The sequence below is a fragment of the Raphanus sativus genome, chromosome 2 (genome assembly GCF_000801105.2).
Source record: "Raphanus sativus cultivar WK10039 chromosome 2, ASM80110v3, whole genome shotgun sequence".
NCBI lineage: Eukaryota > Viridiplantae > Streptophyta > Magnoliopsida > Brassicales > Brassicaceae > Raphanus > Raphanus sativus.
This window is the reverse complement of record NC_079512.1, coordinates 33043533-33067398: the sequence shown is the minus strand read 5'-3', so window position 1 is coordinate 33067398 and position 23866 is coordinate 33043533. Positions and strand designations below refer to the sequence as shown.

The 23866-nt window shown below is 33.3% G+C and overlaps 3 protein-coding genes and 1 long non-coding RNA gene across 6 annotated transcripts; 2 read left to right on the top strand and 2 right to left on the bottom strand.

Annotated features, from left to right (window-relative positions):
* Positions 1-3007: 3007 nt before the first annotated feature.
* On the bottom strand, positions 3008-4589 carry LOC108836410 (uncharacterized). 2 transcript variants are annotated; one of them, XR_001947133.2, is made up of 2 exons: positions 3608-4589; positions 3008-3389 (listed from the first exon to the last, which is right to left on the bottom strand). It is a non-coding gene; the product is annotated as an uncharacterized LOC108836410 (long non-coding RNA). The 2 variants fall into 2 exon arrangements; XR_008942695.1 differs by having other exon boundaries at positions 3629-4589.
* Positions 4590-5596: 1007 nt separating this feature from the next.
* On the bottom strand, positions 5597-6874 carry LOC108836408 (V-type proton ATPase subunit G2). Of its 2 annotated transcripts, none has more exons than XM_057004438.1 (4): positions 6727-6874; positions 6291-6407; positions 6026-6126; positions 5597-5936 (listed from the first exon to the last, which is right to left on the bottom strand). In XM_057004438.1, the coding sequence occupies exons 2-4, from the start codon at positions 6376-6378 to the stop codon at positions 5793-5795; spliced, it is 333 nt and encodes a 110-aa protein (XP_056860418.1). In that variant the 5' UTR covers positions 6379-6407; positions 6727-6874; the 3' UTR covers positions 5597-5792. The 2 variants fall into 2 exon arrangements, with proteins under 2 accessions (XP_056860418.1, XP_056860419.1); XM_057004439.1 differs by having other exon boundaries at positions 6291-6400; positions 6727-6802.
* Positions 6875-12895: 6021 nt separating this feature from the next.
* Positions 12896-16721, top strand: LOC108842038 (cation/H(+) antiporter 17). The gene is made up of 4 exons (XM_018614842.2): positions 12896-13035; positions 13264-13466; positions 14054-15055; positions 15258-16721. Exons 2-4 carry the CDS (start codon positions 13275-13277, stop codon positions 16515-16517), a joined length of 2454 nt encoding a protein of 817 aa, XP_018470344.2. The 5' UTR covers positions 12896-13035; positions 13264-13274; the 3' UTR covers positions 16518-16721.
* Positions 16722-22270: 5549 nt separating this feature from the next.
* Positions 22271-23057, top strand: LOC108840336 (dirigent protein 6). Its single transcript, XM_018613169.2, has one exon. The coding sequence runs from the start codon at positions 22329-22331 to the stop codon at positions 22890-22892; it is 564 nt and encodes a 187-aa protein (XP_018468671.1). The 5' UTR covers positions 22271-22328; the 3' UTR covers positions 22893-23057.
* The last annotated feature ends 809 nt before the right edge of the window (positions 23058-23866 follow it).

Below are 23866 nucleotides of genomic sequence, written 5' to 3'. Positions count from 1 at the left end.
TGTGATAGTATAGTGTTGGCATTTAAATGGTGTAGTTTTTAATATTGGGTTGGATATTTTTTTTGTAAAAAAATCGCATTAAAATAGTGTTTTGGAATTGGGTTAGAGATGATCTTAATATTAACTAAGGGCAAACCTCTATTGGCCCTACGTCCGCCCTGAAGAAATTCTAGTAGCAAGTCAGCTTTATCCGGCGAACCTTGATCTCCAGAAGTTGCTCCTCTGTTCTCGTTACCATGACAACAAATAAAAATAACTAAAAGACCTTCCAGATATCTTTCTTCACTTGGTTAAAATATCTAAATTGTGCTTCTTTCCTAATATTAAGTCATTGTTTTTGATGTTTACGCACAACTGGAAAGGCCAAAGAATATATGTTTAAATCGTTTTATTTCCATATCTCGAAGGACTGGTATTATTTTTCATATTTATGGAATATATTATTTTTTTGTAACTATTGAATGTATTTATCTTAATAAAATATTTTTATAATAAATTTGACACATAGAGTGTTTCTGGTAAACTATGTATTTTTCTGGCTTTGTTTTATTTCCTCTCCAATTAACATATTTATTTAGCTTATTATTAAAATAAATGATTATAGACTTTGATCTAGGTGCGCGGATGTATATTTTGAAAAATATGATGATATTTTTTTTATGTAATTATTAGGATTTGGCAAGGAACATAACCGATACCGATCCGAAAATATAATACCAAACCTTAACATAAATTGATTAAATATTTAAATTATTCAAAATTTTGTTATTTAAAGAACCGAATCTAATCCGAACTGAAGAATTCTGGTATCTGAATTTATCTAAATAGATTTATATACTTATATATATATTAATTATTTTTAGATTTAACGTATTTAAGACATCAAAAATGATACTTTTAAATTTGTTTTAAAATACTTAAAAATATATATAGATAGTCAAAAATAAATATCTGAATTAGTTAAAGTATATTCAAATCACCAAAAATACTTAAAATAATTATTGATTTTGTATTCATAATTTTAAATCAACCCAATTGTTATGTTAAGCTTAGGTAGGCATATGTTATTTAAACTTATAGGTATTATATTATTTTATTTAAAGATTTTGAGAAATTTAAAATATATAGTGATTTAAAACTTTAAAAATAATTTAAATGGTTATCCAAACCCGAACCCAGCAAAGATCCGAATCAAACTCAAACAAAAATTTAGAAATATCCTAATAGGACTGAAATCTTTGACCTGAAAAAACGATCAGAACCAAATTCGTATGGGTATCCGAAAACCCATCCTTAGTCATTATTATATATCGTATATTTTCATCATATAATTTACGTACTATTATATAAGTAATCATATAATTAATAATATTTTATACGTACCATTATATAAATAATTACGTATATTATATTTTTAAAACTTAATATGAAATATAAAAACTATAATTTGAGCTGGTATTTCAAACAGGCTTTGTATTATATTTTTCGTATATATATTGACAACATTTTTTATAATGGACTTAATAACTTAAGCCCATTGCTTTTTGTCTAATACTACTATCTTTATTTCCAAACAAAATTAACTTTTTTTTAAAAAAGACTACAATCCATGTTTCCAAACACTTTATTTTTTTTAATACTCTTATCCTTGTATCCAAACATCTCTATTTTATACTATAACTTTAATAATATAGATATAAAAGTTCATTTATCATAGAAAATAAAATAAAATGTAGTAAAGAGAGAAAAACTTACACACGGTGGAGAGAGAGGAAGTTCTCTCTATCATTCTTGTTCTCAAAATTAAATCTTTCACAAGGAATAGAGAGAAAGGGAGAGATTTTGTTGTTTGGATGTGTATAGTTCGATCTTAGAGGAAGGGAGGACTTGGCGTTCTCTCTGGTTCGACCTGACTCCGGGATGGAGGTGGTTCTCAAAGCACCGTCGTCTCCGACTTTTGACTTCGGAGAGGGGAAGCTCTTTCAGCTTCACGTCGCCGGCTTTTGGTTACAGATGTGGGGGCTTCGATATCGGGCTCGTTTTTCTCGGCATATGAGTTTTCCATCTGCTGTTTGATGAAACTCTCCGATGATGGAGCTGCAACGAAGAAGAAATAAGAAAAAGAGCGTGATGTTTTGTCGCAAGAGGTGGTATCATTGGATCCGGATGAGATCTCAAGACAGGCTTGATGAAGCTCTTCAGTGGTAAAAGTATTGGCGACATCGACGGAAGCGGTGGTTTGTCGACGGCGTTCCGGCGGAACAAGTCTGTTTCGTCGTTTCCGAAGAAACTTTCGACCGTCGGATCACGCAAGAGAATAGCTGACTCATGTCTCGAGCTTTCGCTGGAAGGCAACACGTGGACAGGCTTGGGTTAATCATTGGATGCGTGGCTTGATCATGTCACGTCGGTTTCGGTTTGGGCTGATGGCCCGTTTCGTTTGCTCTTTGTCGGGCTAGTGGTCTTGTTTGTTGTAAATGGGCTTTATTTGGTTTTGTTCTTTTGGCTGGGTTTTGGGCTTTTGGGCTAAATCCAATTAATAAAATTTTATTTTAGTTGGCAAAAAAAAAACCTACACACGGTGGTAATAATAAAACATTGTAAGATAATGTTGACAAACAAATTATCACTAGAAGAGGAATTAATAGGTTTTTCTAAAGACAAGATATGACAGTGCACGCAAAAAGAAAAAACTCTTGTGTGATAAAACATAATTATTGCTGGTTCAAACAAAGGAAAAAAGAAGTGAAGTTTGACAGAAAACTCAGACCAACATCGACACGTGTGACAGAAAAAAAAACGTAACATGTTACCATAGGAAAGTATGGCTCGTATCATTGTGAATGCAATATGAATAAACGACTAAATGTTAATACTTTTCCATTAGTGACACCACTGACACGATTTTATTTATAACATTAATAGTTCTTGCGGACATGTTAACCTTCATGTCTAATTGCGAACTTCCAATATTGACTGATTAAGAAAATATGAATAGCAAATATACACACATTCGAATGAATTTCTTAATGGAAATAAATTCATTTCAATTTCCAAAGGCAAGGAAAGCAGAAACCAAAGCGTTTTCAAAACAAGAAATTTCAATTCAACTATAAAAAGACTAAAGAATGTCATTGAAGAGAGAGAGAGAGGAACGTAATTGGGAAATGTAATACAGCATAAATGAAAAGATTATGGGAACTTGTTGCAGCACCATGACCTCTCTCCAAGCCCCAAGAGAAAACAAAGCTAATAATTTTGTCTTCATGCTTCTCTTTTTTTCTTCTCTTTTTTTCATGTTTCTCTTTTCCTTACAATAAACCCTAGCCATCTACAAAATGAACAAGCCTTGTAAAATACAGCCGCCAAGTCTCGGAGAACAGAGAATCCTGTGTGAGAGAGGAAGACTTCAATATGTAAAAATCTAAAGAAAGCCTGTACATGATAGTAACACAGATTTTGCAAAACTTTATTAAACTGACTGTCATAAACAAAGAAAACGGAAAACCAATTTTTTTTGCTTGGCTTCATTGAGCCCGACTATGATTAACCTAGAATATGATAAATACAGAAGGAGATAGGGAGTTATGAAGAAAGTAAGAGATACCAGATTTATAAATATCCACACCTCAGTAATGTTCATGTATTCAAGACGAAAGTCTGGAACATGTAACCCCAATAGCTTTGAATATGCCTGTTGGCTAAGTATGTAACGTTTTTTTCTGAAAGGACAATTGAAAATTCAAGAGATCAAGAAGATTATAAAAATTAAGAGGGAGCTCCCTTCAGTCCAACCAAAGAGAATCAGTGATCCAATTTGTCTACCGCATCATTCACTCATTTAACGAGTCTAGCTTAGTTTTAGTGACTGGGTATTTGGATGGATGAGTCGGAAACTAATTGGATCATATCACAACCTGTGAATGGACTCAAGGAAGCTCCCTCTGTATATATATATTCCTACAATATCAATTCATAGTAGTGAATATAAAAGTTGTTCTTCGTATTAACTATAGGTATGTATTATTATATGAGTATGTATGTTTGTGTATTTAGGCTTTGTAAGGATGGATCTAGAACCCTAGCAAGCATGAAAACACGATCTTGTTAATATGCAGCAAGATTTGGAGGAAAAGAAAGAAACCCTAGATCTTATCTAAAAATTAAAGCAAATTACAATTGGATCTTTTGACAACAGTTATTCGTATGTAGCAAAACAGAAAAGATAAGGGATTGGAAACAAAAGAAGATGAATCAATGAATATTTACGAGATACACGATGAATTATGTATGCATGAGAGTGATAAAGAGTGAATAAAACAAAATCTGAAGAGAGAAATAAAGAGGCGTAAAATGAAAAGATGGATGCGAGATAATACACAATGGATACAAGAACGCAAACGTAGTGATGGGTTTTTATAAGCTCTTTTAGACAAATATTGTGAAAAAAATAAAGAAAATTCTCTGAACTGATTATTTATATATATTTTATTAACTTCATTGGAACACGAACAAAGATATTGAAGGAACTGGCAATTATTTAATGTGTAGACTGTAGAGGCTTTAGTCCGAGTTCCCTTTTCTCAGCTAGAAACTTTTTAACCTATGAATATAAAGTACTTCTAGTAGCATTTGGTGTTAAAAAAGAACAATTTTTATGCTATTCAATTCATAATTAATTTTCTAGAAACCATTGCCCTGTAGAGAAAATTACATCTAGTAGTACTCTATCAAACTCTATTTACATAATCACATAGACACATACTTTTAACTTGCTACATGCTTTCTCCAAGAAAATTTCTTAAAAATTCCTTAACTAACACCAATTACAAAATCTCTTAAAAATCCCTCGTATTTTCCCAAAATAATCGTGCAACTTAAAATAAAATGAAAAATAAAATAATAAACAATAAAATAAAAACATTACTCTATAAACATAATAATATTTTGTTCATTATTCTATTTTAGAATATAACAAAAGTGCAGTAGAGATACTCTTAATTTATATACCCCCAAATCCTCTTTTCCCCTTTTAAACTCCGACTTTTCATCAAATTCAACTAACCCTAATTTCTTTAAAAAGAAAAACTAACCCTAATTTCATTTCTTTCTCTTTTTTTTTGAACTATTCAGTTCTTTCTCTTCTCCCAAATACACCTAACATCGTAATCTTCGTTTCAGAAAAACCATTGTTATTGCTGGTATATTTTATAAACAAACGTTATATCCCACTGACACTGTTGATCAACATTCATCATCATCCTTTACCCCATTTCTTCTTGTTTTGAGGTCCTTGCATAAAGCATTTCCATTTTTCCAAAAGCCAATATCTTAGCCGATTTTCAAGATGAGTCCACAAGGAAACTGCAAATATTGCAACCTAAGGAGTTCCACAGTCCCAGTTACCATTTGCCTTAATTGGCTTAGAAGACATGGTTCACACTTGTTGAATCTTGTCGTTACTTCTCTCGTTTATTTGATCTTATGCAACGCACAGTTTTTGTTATTGATTCTGCATATAGTTACGCAAGTTGGAGAGCCCATGTATAAGAACTGTTCATGCAACTCCAATCCTTTTAGTCTTTACTCCTCGATGAAAAAAAAAATCCAACGGGTTCCTTTGTTTTAATTTTTATCACAAACACAAAAGTCATATACGTGTATTGGAGAAACCAATAGCAAGAGTTCAATCTCAGAACCCACAAAAAAAAAACACTAGAAAGAATGGAATGAACGAATCAACTCAAAATAACACTTGACACCATTTTGCAGTTGATGGTTTGGTTGTGATACTAGTTGTTCACAGTGGTGACATGTTTGAGAAGCATGTCCACAACATCTCTGGAAATCCTGGAAGCTTCGTTTTTCAACTGCTCGATCTTGGCATCAGTCTCTTGCTCAAGCCTCTTCACGTTTGCACCCGAGTCTCCACTGGTCTGTTTTTTAAAAAAAATCAATAACAGGATGTAGAACTGAAACACATTTATGATTGCTTAACATAAAAGTTTCGTTCAAATATTTTTACCGCTTCGAGTTTCATCTGGAAACCATGCTCGGTGCTGGTTTTGTGGTCAGCAACCTCTGTTTCAGCCTCTTCCTTGGCTTGCTTCAGCCTTGCCATTTTAGCTTCAAAAACCAAAAAGATATATATACAGACATTCTCCATGAAAAGTTGCATTTTCCGTATGCCCTTGTTAATTAAAATTCATAATGAGCCTCTTAAGTTCCAATCTAGTGCTAGTCAAAACCAAAGGCCATGCCATTATATATGTAACAGAGGTAGTGATTACCGGTCCTAGCGGCATTGACAATTTGCTGAGCTTCTTGTTCAGCAGCAAGCAGTTGCTGGATCCCTCCATGGTTACTGCTCGATTCCATATTTTCTTCAATCACTCAAAATCTGTTTTCTTTAATATAGCGAGCTTATTAAACATAACTTAACCAGAAGCTCTAGACCAACACCAAAAATACAAAATCATTTGGATCAAAATGTCATATGAGAAATCGAAACTTAATCGAAGTCTAGGCATTGTTCACACACATGAATCTAAAACGGTGATCAGATCAACAAAAACATACGTTACACGATAAATGATCCATCACGAATCACGATCCTTGTGGCAAAAGCTATATAACGATTTTGACTAATTTCATCATCGTCTCGAATACTTCGACTGATATAATACGAAATACCATCAAGGGAGGGGGAACAGAGAAGAAAGATACCTGCTTCAGCCTTCCGCGAATCTGGAGACAAGAGAGAAGACGACGGATTTGATCAAGGATCGCTATGTTGAATACTTTAAAATTCAGACATCAGATATGATTCACTGGGCCTGATCAATCCCCAGTTCTCTTTACTTTATGGGCTTTGAAGTGTTCAACTGCAAGCCCACCCTTTTTTTCTTTTTTTATAAGTCACATGGACATCTGCAACTGTTCCATCTAATCTTTGCTCCTAGACGTTATACATCATAAATCTTTTATCTGCGTTTGTTGAGATTCATTAACCTAAGAAAAAAAGATTGTTGTGATGGAAACGAGGAGTATGTCGACTGCTTTTGTTGTCTCAGAATTCAACACGTTTATAATGAGAAGAAAGGCATGAATATTATACTCCGATACCCCCCCCCCCCCCATTATACTCCAATATTCCTAAGTCATATAGGAATTATACTCCAATACCCCCCCCCCCCCCCCCCCTTCAAGTTGGAGCATGAATATTGTTAATGCCCAACTTGAGAAGAAAGGCATCAAACTCTCGACGTCCAAGAGCCTTGGTAAGAATGTCTGCAAGTTGGTTTTGAGAAGACACATGAGTAGTGGCGATAACTCCTTTGATGATCTCTTTACGTACAAATTGACAAATGATGTCCATATGTTTGGTTTGCTCATGTAAAACGGGGTTGGCACTGATGTGTAAAGCGGACTTGTTGTCACAACAAACAGTCATTGGCGCGTCGTGAGTGATCCCGAACTAGGACAGAAGACCCTTGATCCAAATGAGCTCCTTTGTGATTGCTTTCATTGCACGAAACTCTGCTTCTGTGGAGGACAAAGATACTGCATTTTGTTTCTTCGTTTTCCAACAGATAGGTGACGAACCAAACTAAACAATCCATCCAGTAAGTGATTGACGAGTCGAGGAGCATGCGCCCCAATCAGCATCACACCAACCAGTTATATGAAGATTTGTGTTAGCTCTAAAGAGAACCCCCTACCCAATAGTACCTTTCAAGTACCAGACCGTTTATATTGCTGCTAGCCAATGTTCTTCTCTAGGTTTCTGCATAAATTGTGATAAGATGTGAACAGAGTAAGCGAGGTCTGGTCGTGTTGCAAGGAGATAGATCAGACGTCCAACAAGTCGGCGATAACGTTCAGGATTAGTTAACAAGTCTCCTTGAGCACGTCCTAGAGTATGGTTTTGATCCATTGGTGATCCCGCAGGTCGACATCCGAGCAGCCCACACTCTGTAACTATATCCAAAGTGTATTTTCGCTGGCATAAATAAATTCCCTGAGAACTCCTAGCAACTTCTAAGCCAAGAAAATACTTAAGATGACCAAGGTTCTTCATGTAAAAACATGTAGAAAGGTAAGCTTTGAAGGATTCAATCGCAGAACTGGAATCACCGGAGATGATCAAGTCGTCAACATACACTAGAATTCGAAGCGAGATTCCATTCTTTGAATAAACGAAGAGAGAGTGATTGGAATATGTTTGTTCAAAGCCATACTTGAGGAGATCATCCACCAATTTAGCAAACCAACATCGAGGTGCTTGCTTAAGACCATAGAGTGATTTGCGAAGGCGGCAAACACGAGTATCATCTGAATTTGAGAATCCCGGAGGCAGCTTCATATATACTTCTTCTTGGAGATCACCATGCAAGAATGCATTATGTACATCCATCTGATGAATCTCATGATTCTTCTTTACCGCAATATCCAAAAATAATCGAACTGTTGTCATTTTTGCCACCGGAGAAAACGTTTCCGTGTAATCCAAGCCTTCTTTTTGATAATTCCCAGAAGAATGCTCTGTCTACTTCGTGATGCAAACTTGTCTCGCATATGCTCATAATAAATATACTAAAGGAGACAAGTTTGCATCACGAAGTAGACGGAGCATTCTTCTAGGAATTATACTCCAATAGTTTTCGTTTCTTCTACTGTTTGTTACTAATTGGAACCGCAATCTAATCTATATGCATCTAACCATATGTGTTATAGATGTGTTTCTCAGGTGGCCCTAGGTGAAATACCAAAAAGAAAAAGAAATTTCTTTGTAAACTACGTCATACATGATTACATAACACTGTTTGTAAGAAAGTCTACGAATGTATGATCGAATCACTATGACGTAATGATTATATTTTTCTTTGTGTAAATTCATTAACGTATAATGATTGATAATTACTTCGTCTCGCTATCTAATTTCCTAAAAGTCTCTGGTCTTTGTTCTGGGTTGCAAAATTTGATTCTACTTTTGCGTGTTCAAAGAACGAGAGAAACTCTATAAGAAGTTGGAGATATAAATCCACAGCAGAGAACAAAAGAAAGTGAAACAACTAACTATTTTCTCTTCCAACGATTTGAGCCACTAATTAAAAAATATAAATATAGAAAAATGCTATCCGTTTGATTATGTTATCAAAACTCAAAGTTGAACGAACATGTGACTTACTTTAATAAGTCGTCTTAAGGTTTTATTGTCAAGGCATTGGTTGACTCCGTCGGATGAGAGCGATTTATAGCAGGCCAATACTTATATTATCAGGAATCCGAATTCGATCTAAAATTTGCTCCCGATCCGAACCTAAATAGGTATATGAAGATGTCCAAATCTAGATTAAATAGTAAAATATTAAACCTCTAAAAATCAATTTCAAATTTAAATATCATAATTTTTAGGTCTGGATATCTAGATCTGATTCCATATTTTAAAATATAGTAAAATTTAATTTTTATTAATAACTATACTAATAATTATACATAAAATAAGTTTTATAATATTATTTATAATTTTAATATTATATACATATATATTTATAAATCTTATATAAATATTTATCTAAATATTATTTTTATGAGTCCAAATTCAGATATCTACATATAATACAATATCTAAACAAATATTCGGATTTCAAATATCGGAAAAGCACTAATTCGAATTTAAATACTAAATTCACGAATTTGACAAGTTCAGATTCGAATACTAAATCTACATATTCGATATGTCTGTATCCGGATCTATATATTAGGGATAAAAGTTTCACATCGGGTATTGAATCTCTTCTTTAGTAATATAAGATAGATGGACTACGCCACTAGTGACCAATTGATTTTAAATTGGAAGTTCATCTAGTTTAATATGGTATCCGAGCCTGAATCAAATAATTCAACTCCATTGATCATCAACTCAACCCAAAGTCGATTCATCGATTTTTATCCAAAAATATTTTGAAATTGACTTTCTAAAAGCGATCATCTCGAGGTAACATATCAGAACTTCCGTGTCGTATTTAGTTTGTGTTCCACGAGTCCTCATTTTGGTATTTTTTTGTAACTTTACATTTTTTGATATTTTAAGCTTGTATTTTTTTTTTTGTAAACTAACGCTTGTACTTTGTTGATTTGATTATAGTAGTTGTTTATGATTCTAAAGTTCTGTAAAACTTTTTCCATTTCAATATGACAACACACACCATACAGACAGGTGCCAGTGTAGACTTCGACAATCAAGAGCATGGTACGGTACCATTGGTACCATTGGTACCACGATTTTTTTTTCATTTTATACTAAACACGCATTACTTTATTTGTACATGCCATCTACTATAGACTAAAACATAATTAATTGCTTGGTGATTGTTTTTTTTTTGTTAAAAGGGCTTCTTGCTTGGTGATTATTAATTCATACAAACCATCCCAACATCTTTCGACACCTCATGGTTTTACGATAATGTGTAAACCAAGAAGTTACGGGCGTTACAGTTGTGAGATCTGACGCAGCGTGGAATGAAGAGAGGAGGATTGCAGGTCTATGATGGACGATACTAGAACAATATAGAAGTCGCCAATTCCAAAGTAATGTTGAGTTTGTCGCGACTCCACTCATGGCAGAGGCTCTGGCGCTTAGAGAAGCGGTATCGACGTGCAAAAGACTGAAGATGAAGACTGTCCGGTTTGAGCTGGACTCTGCTCAACTGGTTAAATGCTGCAACTTGGAACTGGTGTTAGTGGAGCTTCATAGCATTGCTGCTGATATTTTATCTTTGCTGAAGTTTTCGAAACTGTATCTTTTGTTTGGATCCCTCGGGATTTAAATGGTGAAGTCGATGGGCTCGCTAAGGAAGCTTTATTTGTAGGTGAAACTGATGTAGTTGAGGTGGATTTTAATGCCCCCAGCTAATTTTCTTAATGAAGTTATTATGTGTTTCAAAAAATAAGTGTAAACATTTAACATTTCTGATTGATCTAGTAACGCGTAATTATATATTTAATTAATAAAAATATTTTTTGTCATCTAAAAATTATATTAAAACATATAAAATGCAGTCGACTATACATAAGCTAGTAGGAGACAATTTTCTTCCAAAACTATAAACCGAGAAAGATCAAAATCTTCACAAAGCCATAAAAACTACAGTAGAACCTCTATAAATTAATAATGCTAGGACTTTAGAATTTTATTAATTTATAGAAATATTAATTTGTAAAAGTTTCCTTTTTAGATTTTTTTTTTTCAATTTTTCAATTTTTTATAAAATAAGAAAATATTTGATTTTACCATATATACATTATTTAAATTTTAGAAATTTTACTTTCATATGGTTTTATTGTCTTATTTGGTGTATATTTTTATGTTTTATAGAACTGTTATGTGATTTTTTGATATATTTACTAAATACTATCAAAATATATTAAAATATTAAGAAAATAGATTTATTTTCATTGTAACCAACAATATAATGTTTATTTTGTATTTATATAAAAAATATATATTGATAGATTATTAATTTATGATTTAATGGGACTATATATTAACATAGGAGTTTTAAAAATTTTATTATCTTATTATTTTATCGATTTGTATCATATTTTACACTAACCCAAGTTGGGACTGGCGAAATTTATTATTTTATAGAGATTATTAATTTATCGAGTATTAATTTATAGAGGTTCTACTGTACTAGACAACTAAAAGAGATTGACAAGGAATTTCAAAACATAAAAAGCCATTCGTAATTTTTTTAAAAATATATTTAAAATTTTCAATAATCACATTTATTTAACCGATATTTTTTAGTTAAATAACATTATTATATGATCAATACAATTTTAATTTATATTAAACTAAAAGTAAATATTAATTGTATTAAAATTTTAAAATAACATTATTTGCATAACAAGAAAAAATGATTTAAATAGCACTTTTTGTGAAAGTTGTGATCGATTATTTAATTTGAAAGTTTAGTCATTTCTCTATATATAATATAATGAGTATTTTATGTACGAGAGATATATGGAATTGCTTCGGTGCTTAAGAGCAAGGTAAAACTCGATCAAGAAACTTCTGGTCAACATCTACGTCGATAGAAAAGATCTGTTAACAATGAAGCCTAATTATTTTGTCAAAAAAAGCAATGAAGCCCATTAGTGAAGATTTACATCGATAGAAACTTTCGGTCAATTCTACGTCGATAGAAAATTTTGGTCAATTCTTCGTCGATAAATGTGTTTCATGATGCCGACAAGGATGCATTCACCCAAATACATTTGAGATCATTTGCAAAGAAGTCCAATGAAAATACAGCTGTTTTCCTCTTCAGATGGCTCTCAAATATATGATACCAAAAACAGAAGATTCTAATTAGGCTTATGGATACAGGTAAGACTTGTGGATAAAAACAAATTACGGTTGATATATCTTACAGAACCAACTATCAAGTTCTTGATTCTTGATATTAATACAAAACTAATAAAATTAGTATAGATATAAAATAAACTTTCTAAATATTTATTTATTTCTATTTTCACATTTCTATTTTTGTATATTTAAAACATTAAAATACCTAAGTCCATTTATATACTTACAACAATATACCAAAAGGATAATGTTAAAAACAATATAACATAAAACAAATGTACCACTTATATACATCCCATACTGAAAGTTGAATACATATACATTTTCAAAAGAAATTGCCAGCCCTGTCCTAGAGATAATGTTTTTTTTTGTTTATTCTGGTCAAAATGTTTTTTTTTGTTTTATATATTAGTATTTTTTTTTGGTAACACATATATTAGTATTATATAAGAAAAAGAAGAAATAACTCCCGCGCAGTCAGGGGTATTATTGATGTCTCTCTAGACTGGAGGCTATATAAAGAACCCTGGTAACGGCCAGTATACTCCATCTCTCCTCTCACTCCTACTTGTCCCTCACGTTTCCGGTTTAAAACCTTAGAACAAAAATAACAACGAAGAAGACTCTTCTCAGTCTTGTGTCCAGATATTAAACTATCCGTGAGTGTCGCGCATCTCTGTATCTATCCGTATCTTGTGCATTGATCTGCTTTGTTTTTATCTTCCGAGAATATCTAGAAATCTAATCGTAATCTGCTCTTCGTTAGGGTTTCTTCTGTTTTTCTCTTTCCTGAGAACATTCATCATAGTTTTACTTTCTCTTTCTACGTTTCCGAGAAAATGCAAGAAAAGGAATACTAACTCCTTAACGATTCCAATATTTGTCAGATCTAAAAGATATGGGAACGAACGATACAACATGTCCAGGACCAATGAAAGCAACGTCTAATGGAGTCTTTCAGGGAGAGAATCCTCTGCAACATGCGTTGCCTCTTCTGATACTACAGATCTGCATCGTTCTCTTCCTCACTCGTGTTCTTGCTTTTCTCCTCCGCCCACTCCGTCAACCACGTGTCATCGCCGAGATAGTGGTAACGTTTCTTTATTCTTTTATTTCTTCACAAGTCTCGATCCATATCTTGATTCTTATTAAAAGTCAAAGAGGTTATGTGAATCATTCATTTTTTTGTATAAGTTCTTTACCAAAACTGACTGACTTTTGATAAATAATGACGTATTTCCGAGGAATTTTCATCAGAATATTCAATTTCTTCCACGAAATTCGCCGGCACGTTAAGCTTTGAGTGTATTGCTTTTGTTTATAGTTCCACTTTTCCACACGTTCCAATCAATGTGGAAGATCTGCTTTCATTAGTTATCTATAACTTTTTTTTTGTATGAAAGTTATCTATAACTTCATAAAAATCAATACATACTTTTCTTACTACGTACGTACTCATCAGATAAAGTTGACTAGTCATAAATACATTCTTTGCATAAAATGACTAGTCATAAATACATACATTTGATTACTTTGCATATACACAATTATACATGTTTTTTGGTGTGAAAATAGAACTATATTACTACAATTTTAAAATTTAAATAAATATACATGTTTTGGTGTAGTTTAAGTTTGTGTGGTTAATAATGTTGTTGTGATTGGTGTTATAATTAGGGTGGAATATTACTTGGACCATCAGCTCTTGGGAAAAGCTCAAAGTTTCTCAACACGGTTTTCCCAGCAAAGAGTCTAACGGTTCTAGACACACTTGCGAACTTAGGACTCATCTTCTTCCTCTTCCTCGTTGGTCTCGAGCTTGACCCTAAATCTCTCAAGCGAACAGGCAAGAAAGCTCTCTCCATCGCTCTAGCTGGAATCACTCTCCCATTTATCTTCGGCATCGGAACTTCATTTGCACTCCGTAGCTCCATTGCTGATGGAGCTAGCAAAGCTCCTTTCCTCGTCTTCATGGGCGTTGCTCTTTCCATCACAGCTTTCCCCGTCCTGGCTCGTATCCTCGCTGAGATCAAGCTTCTTACAACTGATATTGGGAAGATTGCCTTGTCCGCTGCTGCCGTCAACGACGTGGCGGCTTGGATTCTACTAGCTCTCGCGGTGGCTCTCTCAGGCGAAGGGAGCTCACCGCTTACTTCTCTGTGGGTGTTTCTATCGGGTTGCGGTTTTGTTGTGTTCTGCATCTTTGTCGTGCAACCGGGGATGAAGTGGATTGCTAAACGTTGCCCTGAAGGGGAACCGGTTAAAGAGCATTACGTGTGTCTCACGTTAGGTATTGTTCTCGCTGCTAGCTTCGTCACGGACTTGATTGGGATCCACGCGCTGTTCGGTGCGTTTGTGATAGGTGTTATCTTCCCTAAAGAAGGCAATTTCGCGAACTCTCTTGTTGAGAAACTTGAGGATCTCGTCTCGGGCCTCTTCTTACCGCTTTACTTTGTGTCTAGCGGTTTGAAGACTGATGTAGCGACAATACAAGGAGCTCAGTCTTGGGGACTATTGGTTTTGGTTATATTCAATGCTTGTTTCGGTAAAATCGTCGGCACGGTGGTGGTTTCTCTTTACTGCAAAGTTCCTCTTGACGAATCATTAGCACTCGGTTTCTTGATGAACACGAAAGGTCTTGTTGAACTCATTGTCCTCAACATTGGTAAAGACAGAGGGGTAAGTCACATATCTTCAAATAGCACTAAATCATTTTTTTTCTAAAAAATAGCACACAAAAGGGATAGGGGCAGAGTAATTTATTTTGACTATTTGATTTTTTTTATTATAAAAAACTAAAAAGTGTTATTATGAGATTTGACCTTAATCTTTTGTACTAAATATTTGTGGATTAATCTGATTTTTTGATGTTTATCCGCAGGTTTTGAACGATCAAATATTTGCTATAATGGTACTAATGGCGATTTTTACTACCTTCATGACGACTCCTCTGGTTTTAGCGGTGTATAAACCGGGAAAATCTTCAACCAAAGGCGATTACAATAACCTGACGATCGAGGAAACGAACCGGTCTAACAAACCGCTACGTCTTATGTTCTGTTTCCAGAGCATAATGAACATTCCCACGATCGTCAACCTCATCGAAGCCTCCCGAGGCACGAACCGTAAAGAAAGCCTATCAGTCTACGCGATGCATCTCATGGAGCTTTCGGAGAGGTCATCAGCTATACTGATGGCACACAAGGTTAGAAAAAACGGCCTTCCTTTCTGGAACAAAGACAAATCTGGTAATAGTTCCGACATGGTGGTGGTCGCATTCGAGGCTTACCAGAGACTCAGCCGTGTCTCCGTTCGTCCAATGACGGCCATCTCAGCGATGGCGACTATCCACGAGGATATATGCCGAAGCGCTGAACGCAAACGCGCCGCTATGGTGATTCTTCCGTTTCACAAGCACGTTAGGCTGGACAGGACGTGGGAGACGACAAGGAACGAGTACCGTTTAATTAACAAGAAGGTTATGGAGGAAGCTCCGTGTTCTGTCGCGATTCTTGTTGATCGTGGTCTTGGCGGTGCGACTCGCGTCGCGTCCAGCGATTTCTCGTTGGCTATAACGGTTTTGTTTTTTGGAGGGAATGATGATCGCGAGGCGTTGGCGTTTGCGGTGCGTATGGCGGAACATCCTGGTATAAGCTTAACCGTGATCCGGTTCATTCCTAGTGAGGAGTTTAAACCGGAAAACGTGAAGCTCGAGATAACCGAAGATCAAACCGGTTCATGTTCAGGGGAAACTAGATTGGTTGATATAGAAGCAATAACCGAACTTAAAGCGATGATAAAGGGACAAGAAAGCTCGGAATGTCAGATTGTTTACGAAGAGAAAATTGTGAAGTGTCAAGACGAAATCTGCAAGGCTATGAATGAGTATTCAAGAAGCAATCTTTTCTTGGTGGGAAAGTCACCTGAAGGTTCGGTAGCTTCAGGGTTACATGTGATGAGAAGCGACACGCCGGAGCTTGGACCGGTTGGGAACTTGTTAACGTCAAGCGAAAGTGTTTCAACGTCGGCGTCGGTATTGGTGGTGCAACAGTATGTAGCAAGCCGTGACTCTCCGGTCGTTGGAGTGTTGAAGAATGTCACAAAGGAAGTCACGCCTGTGGAGGATACAGAGAGTCCTTAGGGAACTTTCTCTTTGGGGATCCAAGACTCGAAAGGTCAAAAGATTGGCTTGTGTCATGTTGTATATAATAAATTTGAATAAAATGATTTCACAAAGGAATATTTGGTTTATACATGGTGGGTCACCGTAATATTTGGATTAAACTAACCAAGAGAGCTTATAATAAGTAATCACAATTGCCACTATTAGGCAATGTTTAGTTGACAAAAAATAGAGTATATGTTTGTAGCTTTTTTGGTTAAACCTGGAGTGTCTCATGTCGAAGCCCATACCAATTTCTAGGGGTTCACCAACGACAAACAAATCAAGTTGTTCTAGGTGAGAGTTAGAAACCCATGCCACCTGACCACATGTGTGTTAGCAATATCGCAGTGGAAAAAAATCGATTCCTGACATAGATTAACATGTCGACTCCTCGTACAGTGAAAACCACTTTTTTTTGTGCACACAGTGAAAACCACTAGGCTACGATGTATATAGTTAATATTTATAGTTAAAACATTTAAGGCATTAAATCCTGAATCATGTGAATTTGTTCTATCGGGTCATCAGTTAAGGTGGCAATTCGAGCTCATAATTCAATGTTGAATTTGTTTAATATTTATTCTCATGTAGTAATGTATATACCAGCTAGTTGGCTGATGACAAGAGAAAACAAATCGTGAAAGGACGTAAATGTTTAGCAGGTTAAACAAATTCTTTATCCATCGACGGTATTGAATTTTGGACTCGTAATTTTCTAGATCAATCTTATATGAACCTTCTGAGGCTACACATTGATTGTTTAGCTTATAAATTTCAAATGTTCTGTGGTAAAGTTGTGGATAGAAGATGTCTTTTCTATATTATTTATCGCCAACAATTATTCAGACGAGAGAAAAGAAATCAGGAAAATGTTCAAATGTTTTAGCAGATTAACCAAGTTCTTTAACCATCGACAGTATTGAATTTTGGTCTCATAATTTTTGGGATCAATAAAATATAAACCTTCTGAGGCCACGTTGATTGTTTAGCTTATAAATTTCAAATGTTCCGTGGTGAAATTGAAGATAAAAGGTGCCTTTTCTAGATTCTTTTTTTATCGCGAATAATTATTTGGACATGCTGTGAATATCCAGTGACTAGGCATAGTTATGTGATTCTACATGTTTGCATGATAAAACCGAATCCAAATACGTGTATCATTGATTTTTATATATTTATATATGATCAGTAATTAATAGGCTTTAATTCATATAACTAAAATAAGTAATAAAATGAATGATAATAATTAAATGAATCAATAAATAAAAAATTGATGGATGCTTTAGATTTTTAATACAATTATAGAATGACTGATGATAATAAAAATAAAAATATTTAAAAAACAATTATATATAACTGAAATATTTTTGAATTTAGCATTATAAGATAATATTTTAGATCTTTTTAACAAAATATATCTTATTATCTCCATTATTTTCTACAGTTTTTTTGAATAAAAATAATTTGAAAAAATAATGAGAAAAGTATTTCTGCCGATTTGTTATCTTGTATTCCAATGTTTAAGTATATTAATGAAATGTTGTTCAAAAAAAAAAATTAATGGTGAGAATCTTGAAACCATCATATTTGCATTCTTATTTTTTCTCTAATTGTGTTATCAATTGAAAGTTAAAACAATAAAGTACTGATATTCTTAAAAAATCTGGTATATATATATATATCAAAAGAAAATGTTAGTTACGCTCTAATCCCACAACGATCATATTTAATTATTATGAAATGTACAAAAGTAAATGTAAATTTGTAACAAAGGATTTTAATCCCACACTAAAATCTGAATATAATTTACAAATAACTTATCGCACCCTAACAACTATTGAATTAGTTATCAAATCGTTTTACCATTGGTTGGTATGACCATGATTAAGGTCCATCACATTGCTACCACATTGGGTTGCTATTTGGATTTTAGTTAGGAAATTTGATTATCATGTGTGTTTTCTAATCCTATAGCTCTCGACCTCTTTTTGATATGTTGAGTCAAACTAAATCCAACACTCTATCGCCAAGTTAAAAACATTGGTTTGATATTCAGTTCTAACGCCGCTAGATACCTCTTCCAATACCAGGACAAACAAGCAAGTAGTTCTTCTACGCTTACCATTTTAATGGAGCGTAAGTTCAGATTTTATTCAGTTTTAGTATCTTCGGCTTCATGGTTTGGAAGCCGTATTTTTGGGATAGTGTTCGCTTTTTTTTTGTTGCAATTGTATATATGCAAGATAGTTCTTTGTGAATTAAGTTTTCTCAAGTTGTTCTTCATAAACCAAACACCGTCTGCTTTTGACGTAGGTCTAGTTTGAAACCAGTAAGGGACAAAAGAGGAGTTAGGCCACTAAACCCTTTGAATTGTTTTTTTTTTTTTTTTTGAACACCACATATATTATAACGAGAAAAGCAGTCCAACCTAAAAGTTTAGCTGGCTGAAGCAGACACAGAGTACAAGACTGATTTCGCAAGCGAATCAGCCAAAACGTTAAGGTTTCTAGGAATGAAAACGAAAACAATATGATCAAAGGAAGAAGATAGTTGCTCGATGTCCCGGGAGATTCCGTAGAGATCCTTCGGGTGGTACTTCGAGGTGATGGCAGCAACAAGTGCTTGACAATCTGATTTTACACAGATTCTTGAGAAGCTCGCATCAAGGACGTGAAGTAGTGCAGATCTAATGGCTAGCGCCTCGGCCACCAGATCAAAACCCTTTGAATTGTTTTTAAAGAAAATAAACCCTCTTGCTTGCCTTTTTATGCTTAGTTCATGTACTAGGAAGGAGTTAGTGACAATTTTTTTTGAAGAATAGTGACGAATATTATTAACTCGTAGTTATATACTTCTACTAGATTTTTACCCGCGCTTTTAAAGCGCGGGATTATTTTTGTTAATAAAATTATTAACCCGTTAGTTAATTCATAAAAGAAATGATCAAATCTATTTGTTCAATCGACCTGTGTTTGATAATTATTTTGTGACCTGTAGAAAACTACCAATGGAAATTTAATATATAGCTTAATGTTAGTTGTTGTGATAAATGTAGTCAAGTAAAGCTATTGTGTAATATAATATTAAGGTGAACGAAGTCATCCTATATACTTTACATATTGTTAGTTGTCGGCTTGAATTGTATATAGCAACATATTTTTAAATGGTTTTGTGGAATTGTAATATATGAGTCAAGTTATATTTAAGTTAATATTAATTGTTATAAAAGAGATAAAATCATAATTGGACTGTTAAAAAAATCAAAATAATTAATATTGTTAAGTATAAAGATAGGAGTGACATGTCATTTTAAACAATTTTTAAAAGCAAGGGAAAAATTCTATTAGGATTTTTTTTAATAGTATTGGTTAGATTTTGATTCAAATTTTAAAAGTGCGGGATTACTTTTTTGGATAAATACTTTTTATTTAAACCAATGTATATTTTAAGTTAAATATACATTAAATATTTGAGAATGAAGTATTTAATTGACGAATTTGTATTTGGATGTTTCAAATTATTTTTTAGCTTTTCTTGACGTGAATTTGTAAATATTATAGCTTAATGTTTGGTTTTTAATAATTAATTTTAAAGTAAATATATAGTAGTTAATAATGAAAAGAAAGTTTCGTTATGGAAACAAATTTTATTAATGCATAATTTGTTTTGCCAAAAGGAGGATCCTAACAAAATGAAGATCATTTTGTGAATTAGTAGTTTTGAACCCGTACAGAAACTGATAATTTAGTCAAACAAATCCAAATTTTAATATTTTAAGCACGAAAACTAAACCGACAGAGTCCTATAAATAATTTTGGTTTAATAATATAGATATAAATCAAATTTTAAATTGTTTTTAAATAAAAAAGCAATATGGTTATGGTTTTGTGTGCAGTGTGTTCGGAGTTTATATTCTTCTGCTGCACCTATAATAAATTTTAACATATTGTGTATATAAGAATTGGTTCACGTTATTCATTTTGACAAAAAAAAAAGAATTGGTTCACGTTTTGTATGTAAAAGTAATTATAAAGATAAAGATGGTTGAGTTCACGTTTTGCAATGACATAATATTATGGTCCACATTTTATAATGAATATATTATATATATGTTTCCAAATCTGACTAAGCTATTAAAAAGGAAGCTTAATCAATTAAATGGAGAAAAAGGAGAAAATTTGGCCAATTTTAACTATTAATAAAAATTAAATAATAATGGTATTTCATGGTAAATAAGTTGAAAACTAATGGCAGAATACTATTAGGGATTCTGCTTTAATAGTATAGATTAGTTATTATAATAAATTGAGAGGGTACAATTTCTTAATATTTCTTTATAATTTATCGGACGTTTCTTAATTTATATGTTAGTCTTACACCGAAAGTAAAGCGCAATAGAGGGAATAATTGCTCTCCATGAGTATGTCCATGTTTTATACATTTATCGCCAAAATACAATAATCATATAAAATTGAAAAGTAAAATATGAATTTATAATCTAAAATTTAATTAATTTAAACTTAGAGTTTAGAGTTAAGAGATGAGTTTTGGGATGAGTTTTTAAATTTAAAAAATAGAAAATAAAAATGAAAATTTTTAAAATAAAAAAGATTATTTTGATCATTTTATTTTTAAAGACTATTTTTATGATAAAAAGTTAAAAATAATTATTTAAGAAAATTGCCTTATAAAATACGTTATATATATATATTCGTGCTTTCGAGAGAGAGAAAAACCACGAATATAAACCTGATTTTTTTCAGTCAACAAACCAAGTTTTTATTCGTGGTTTTTTTAAAAATATAAGTAATCAATAAAGCATTACGACATCACTCATTTATATTTATGTTTAAATGTTATTTTTCTTAACATAGGTATTTTAATTCTTTAATCTCTACATGCCTCTATAATCTGAGATAATTAGTCTTTCGCAATTATGAAACAAGTACTAAATCTCTACTTCGTAAAATTCCTCGTTCAGTCAAACAATCTCTACGTTAGGAATTTTCTTGATAATCTTTCAGTGTGAAGTCTAGTGTTACAGGCAAACCAGAAAACTAAGTATGAGGAGTGGAGTTCCGTTTCCAGATTCTTTTTTTTGTGTGCGTATTATCATTTGCATAGTTTTATACAATGCTTAAAACTAAATGAAAGAAATTATAGGAATGTCAAAGGAAGACAAACAATTAAGTATTCAAGATATTAAAGTTAGGCTTAAAAAAAAGACTACAAAACGAGAAATATTTCGTATAATATAAAATTCTATCAACGAAGAAAAATGGTAATTAGTAGCAACCTTAGAAGCAAAGCTAGAACGTGGTTTGGTGTTTTATTGTACAAGTTACCTATAAGATGTGAGTTTGTAATTTTAAGGCAATTTTCGCTTAACAGTTTCTTTTGTGTCAGTTTAGGTTTATTTATTATACTCAACTTGCTGTTTAATCAGTCTTCGACTTTATGCTTTTAGGTTGGACCCAACAGTGATCACCAAACGGTTTGATAGTATTAAACCATTAAACCTTTCAAGAAAGTGAAATTAACTGGTTGCCACCAACCACGCTTTGGTCCCTTGCACATGATCTTAAAACCTTATTTTCAAGCTAATTTGGATTTTAAATATAAATTGACAAAACATCAACAACCCATTTACACGGTCCTCGAACTTTTTTAATTCTCATTTGATTCAAATAAATTCTCTCTATTAAATTAAGTGAATAATAACTTCTATATAAATGGGGTTTAAGCGATCTTCAATACGCACCACTCACTAGTCGTCTCTAGCTAAACATGGCATCTCTTGTAGAGAAACAACTCTTTAAGTCACTCCTCTCAGCCTTCCTTCTAGTTCTACTCTTCTCCGAGACTGTTTATTCGTCCCGGAAAACAATGGATCAGAAAAAACCATGCAAACATTTCTCCTTTTACTTCCATGATATCCTATACGATGGCGACAACGTAGCAAACGCAACGTCAGCCGCTATCGTCAGCCCTCCTGGACTAGGAAACTTCAAGTTCGGTAAGTTTGTGATCTTTGACGGCCCCATAACAATGGACAAGAACTATCTATCAGAACCCTTGGCTCGTGCACAAGGCTTCTATTTCTACGACATGAAGACAGACTACAATGCGTGGTTTTGCTACACCTTGGTGTTTAACTCGACGGAACACAAAGGTACACTGAACATAATGGGTGCGGATCTGATGATGGAGCCGACAAGAGATCTATCGGTCGTCGGTGGGACTGGTGATTTCTTCATGGCTAGTGGGATCGCTACCTTCGTGACGGACATATTTCAAGGGGCTAAGTATTTCCGTGTTAAGATGGATATTAAACTCTATGAATGTTACTAAGTAATTTATATGTGTTTTATTTTTGCAATTTGTGTTGACACAGAGATAAAATGTGTTACTAATAATAATCAAGTGTTTTTTTGTTAGTTTTAATGTGTGTGTGCGTTTTAAATTTAATTCATAATTCATGTTCCCCAATTGTTAGAAGCCGAAATGAAAGAAAAAAATTGGTCTAGTGGATTATAAGATAGAATGAAAGAAGAAATTAACCCTTTTAGACTTAAAGAAAAATGCAACATAAGAAAAAAAAATGTAAAAGAACATATGATTTCAAGAATGATGATGCTGGATAGGATGTACTATTTTATGGAAATATGGTCCAATGATTTCAAGAACCTTCTCTCCTCCAAGAAAACAGGGAAGACATTACATTTCACTTCCTGATTCATAATCAGCTTGACCTTAGTTAGCTGATAATCCGATTATTGCTTGGAAAGCTTAGAAAGCTAAACTAACTAAGATTGATGATCACAAAGTTTTTCATTTGCTCGGATGGTTTGATCCGAAGATTGATGATCACAAAGTTTTCTTTTTAAAGATTGATGATCTTAAGCGACACCACCACTTAAATTGGCAATCTGTTGTTTTCATGTTGCAGATTTTACTTTCTGCTTTTAGAAATAAATTTCTGCTCTGTTTTCTAAGCTCTATTAGTCTTCTCCATCTCAGTCTAAACATGTTTCAGATTCTTTAAATATTTTTGTTTTTAAATTTCAACCAAAAAAGTGTAAACGAGCAATCGAGCATAAATGTTGTCAAGAAAAAAAAATGGATAGTCGAAATTTTGTAATATAAAAGAACACTATAGTTAATAGTAATCTACGTAAGATTTTTTTCCTCAAATGTCGCCATTGACAGACACAATATATTTTGCTTGTATCCGAAGCAATCTAAACAGTATTTTTCTTTGATAAACACTATGTTATCAAACACCCACTAGAACGAAAAAGGATACAAAAGCCCAGCCCATATTT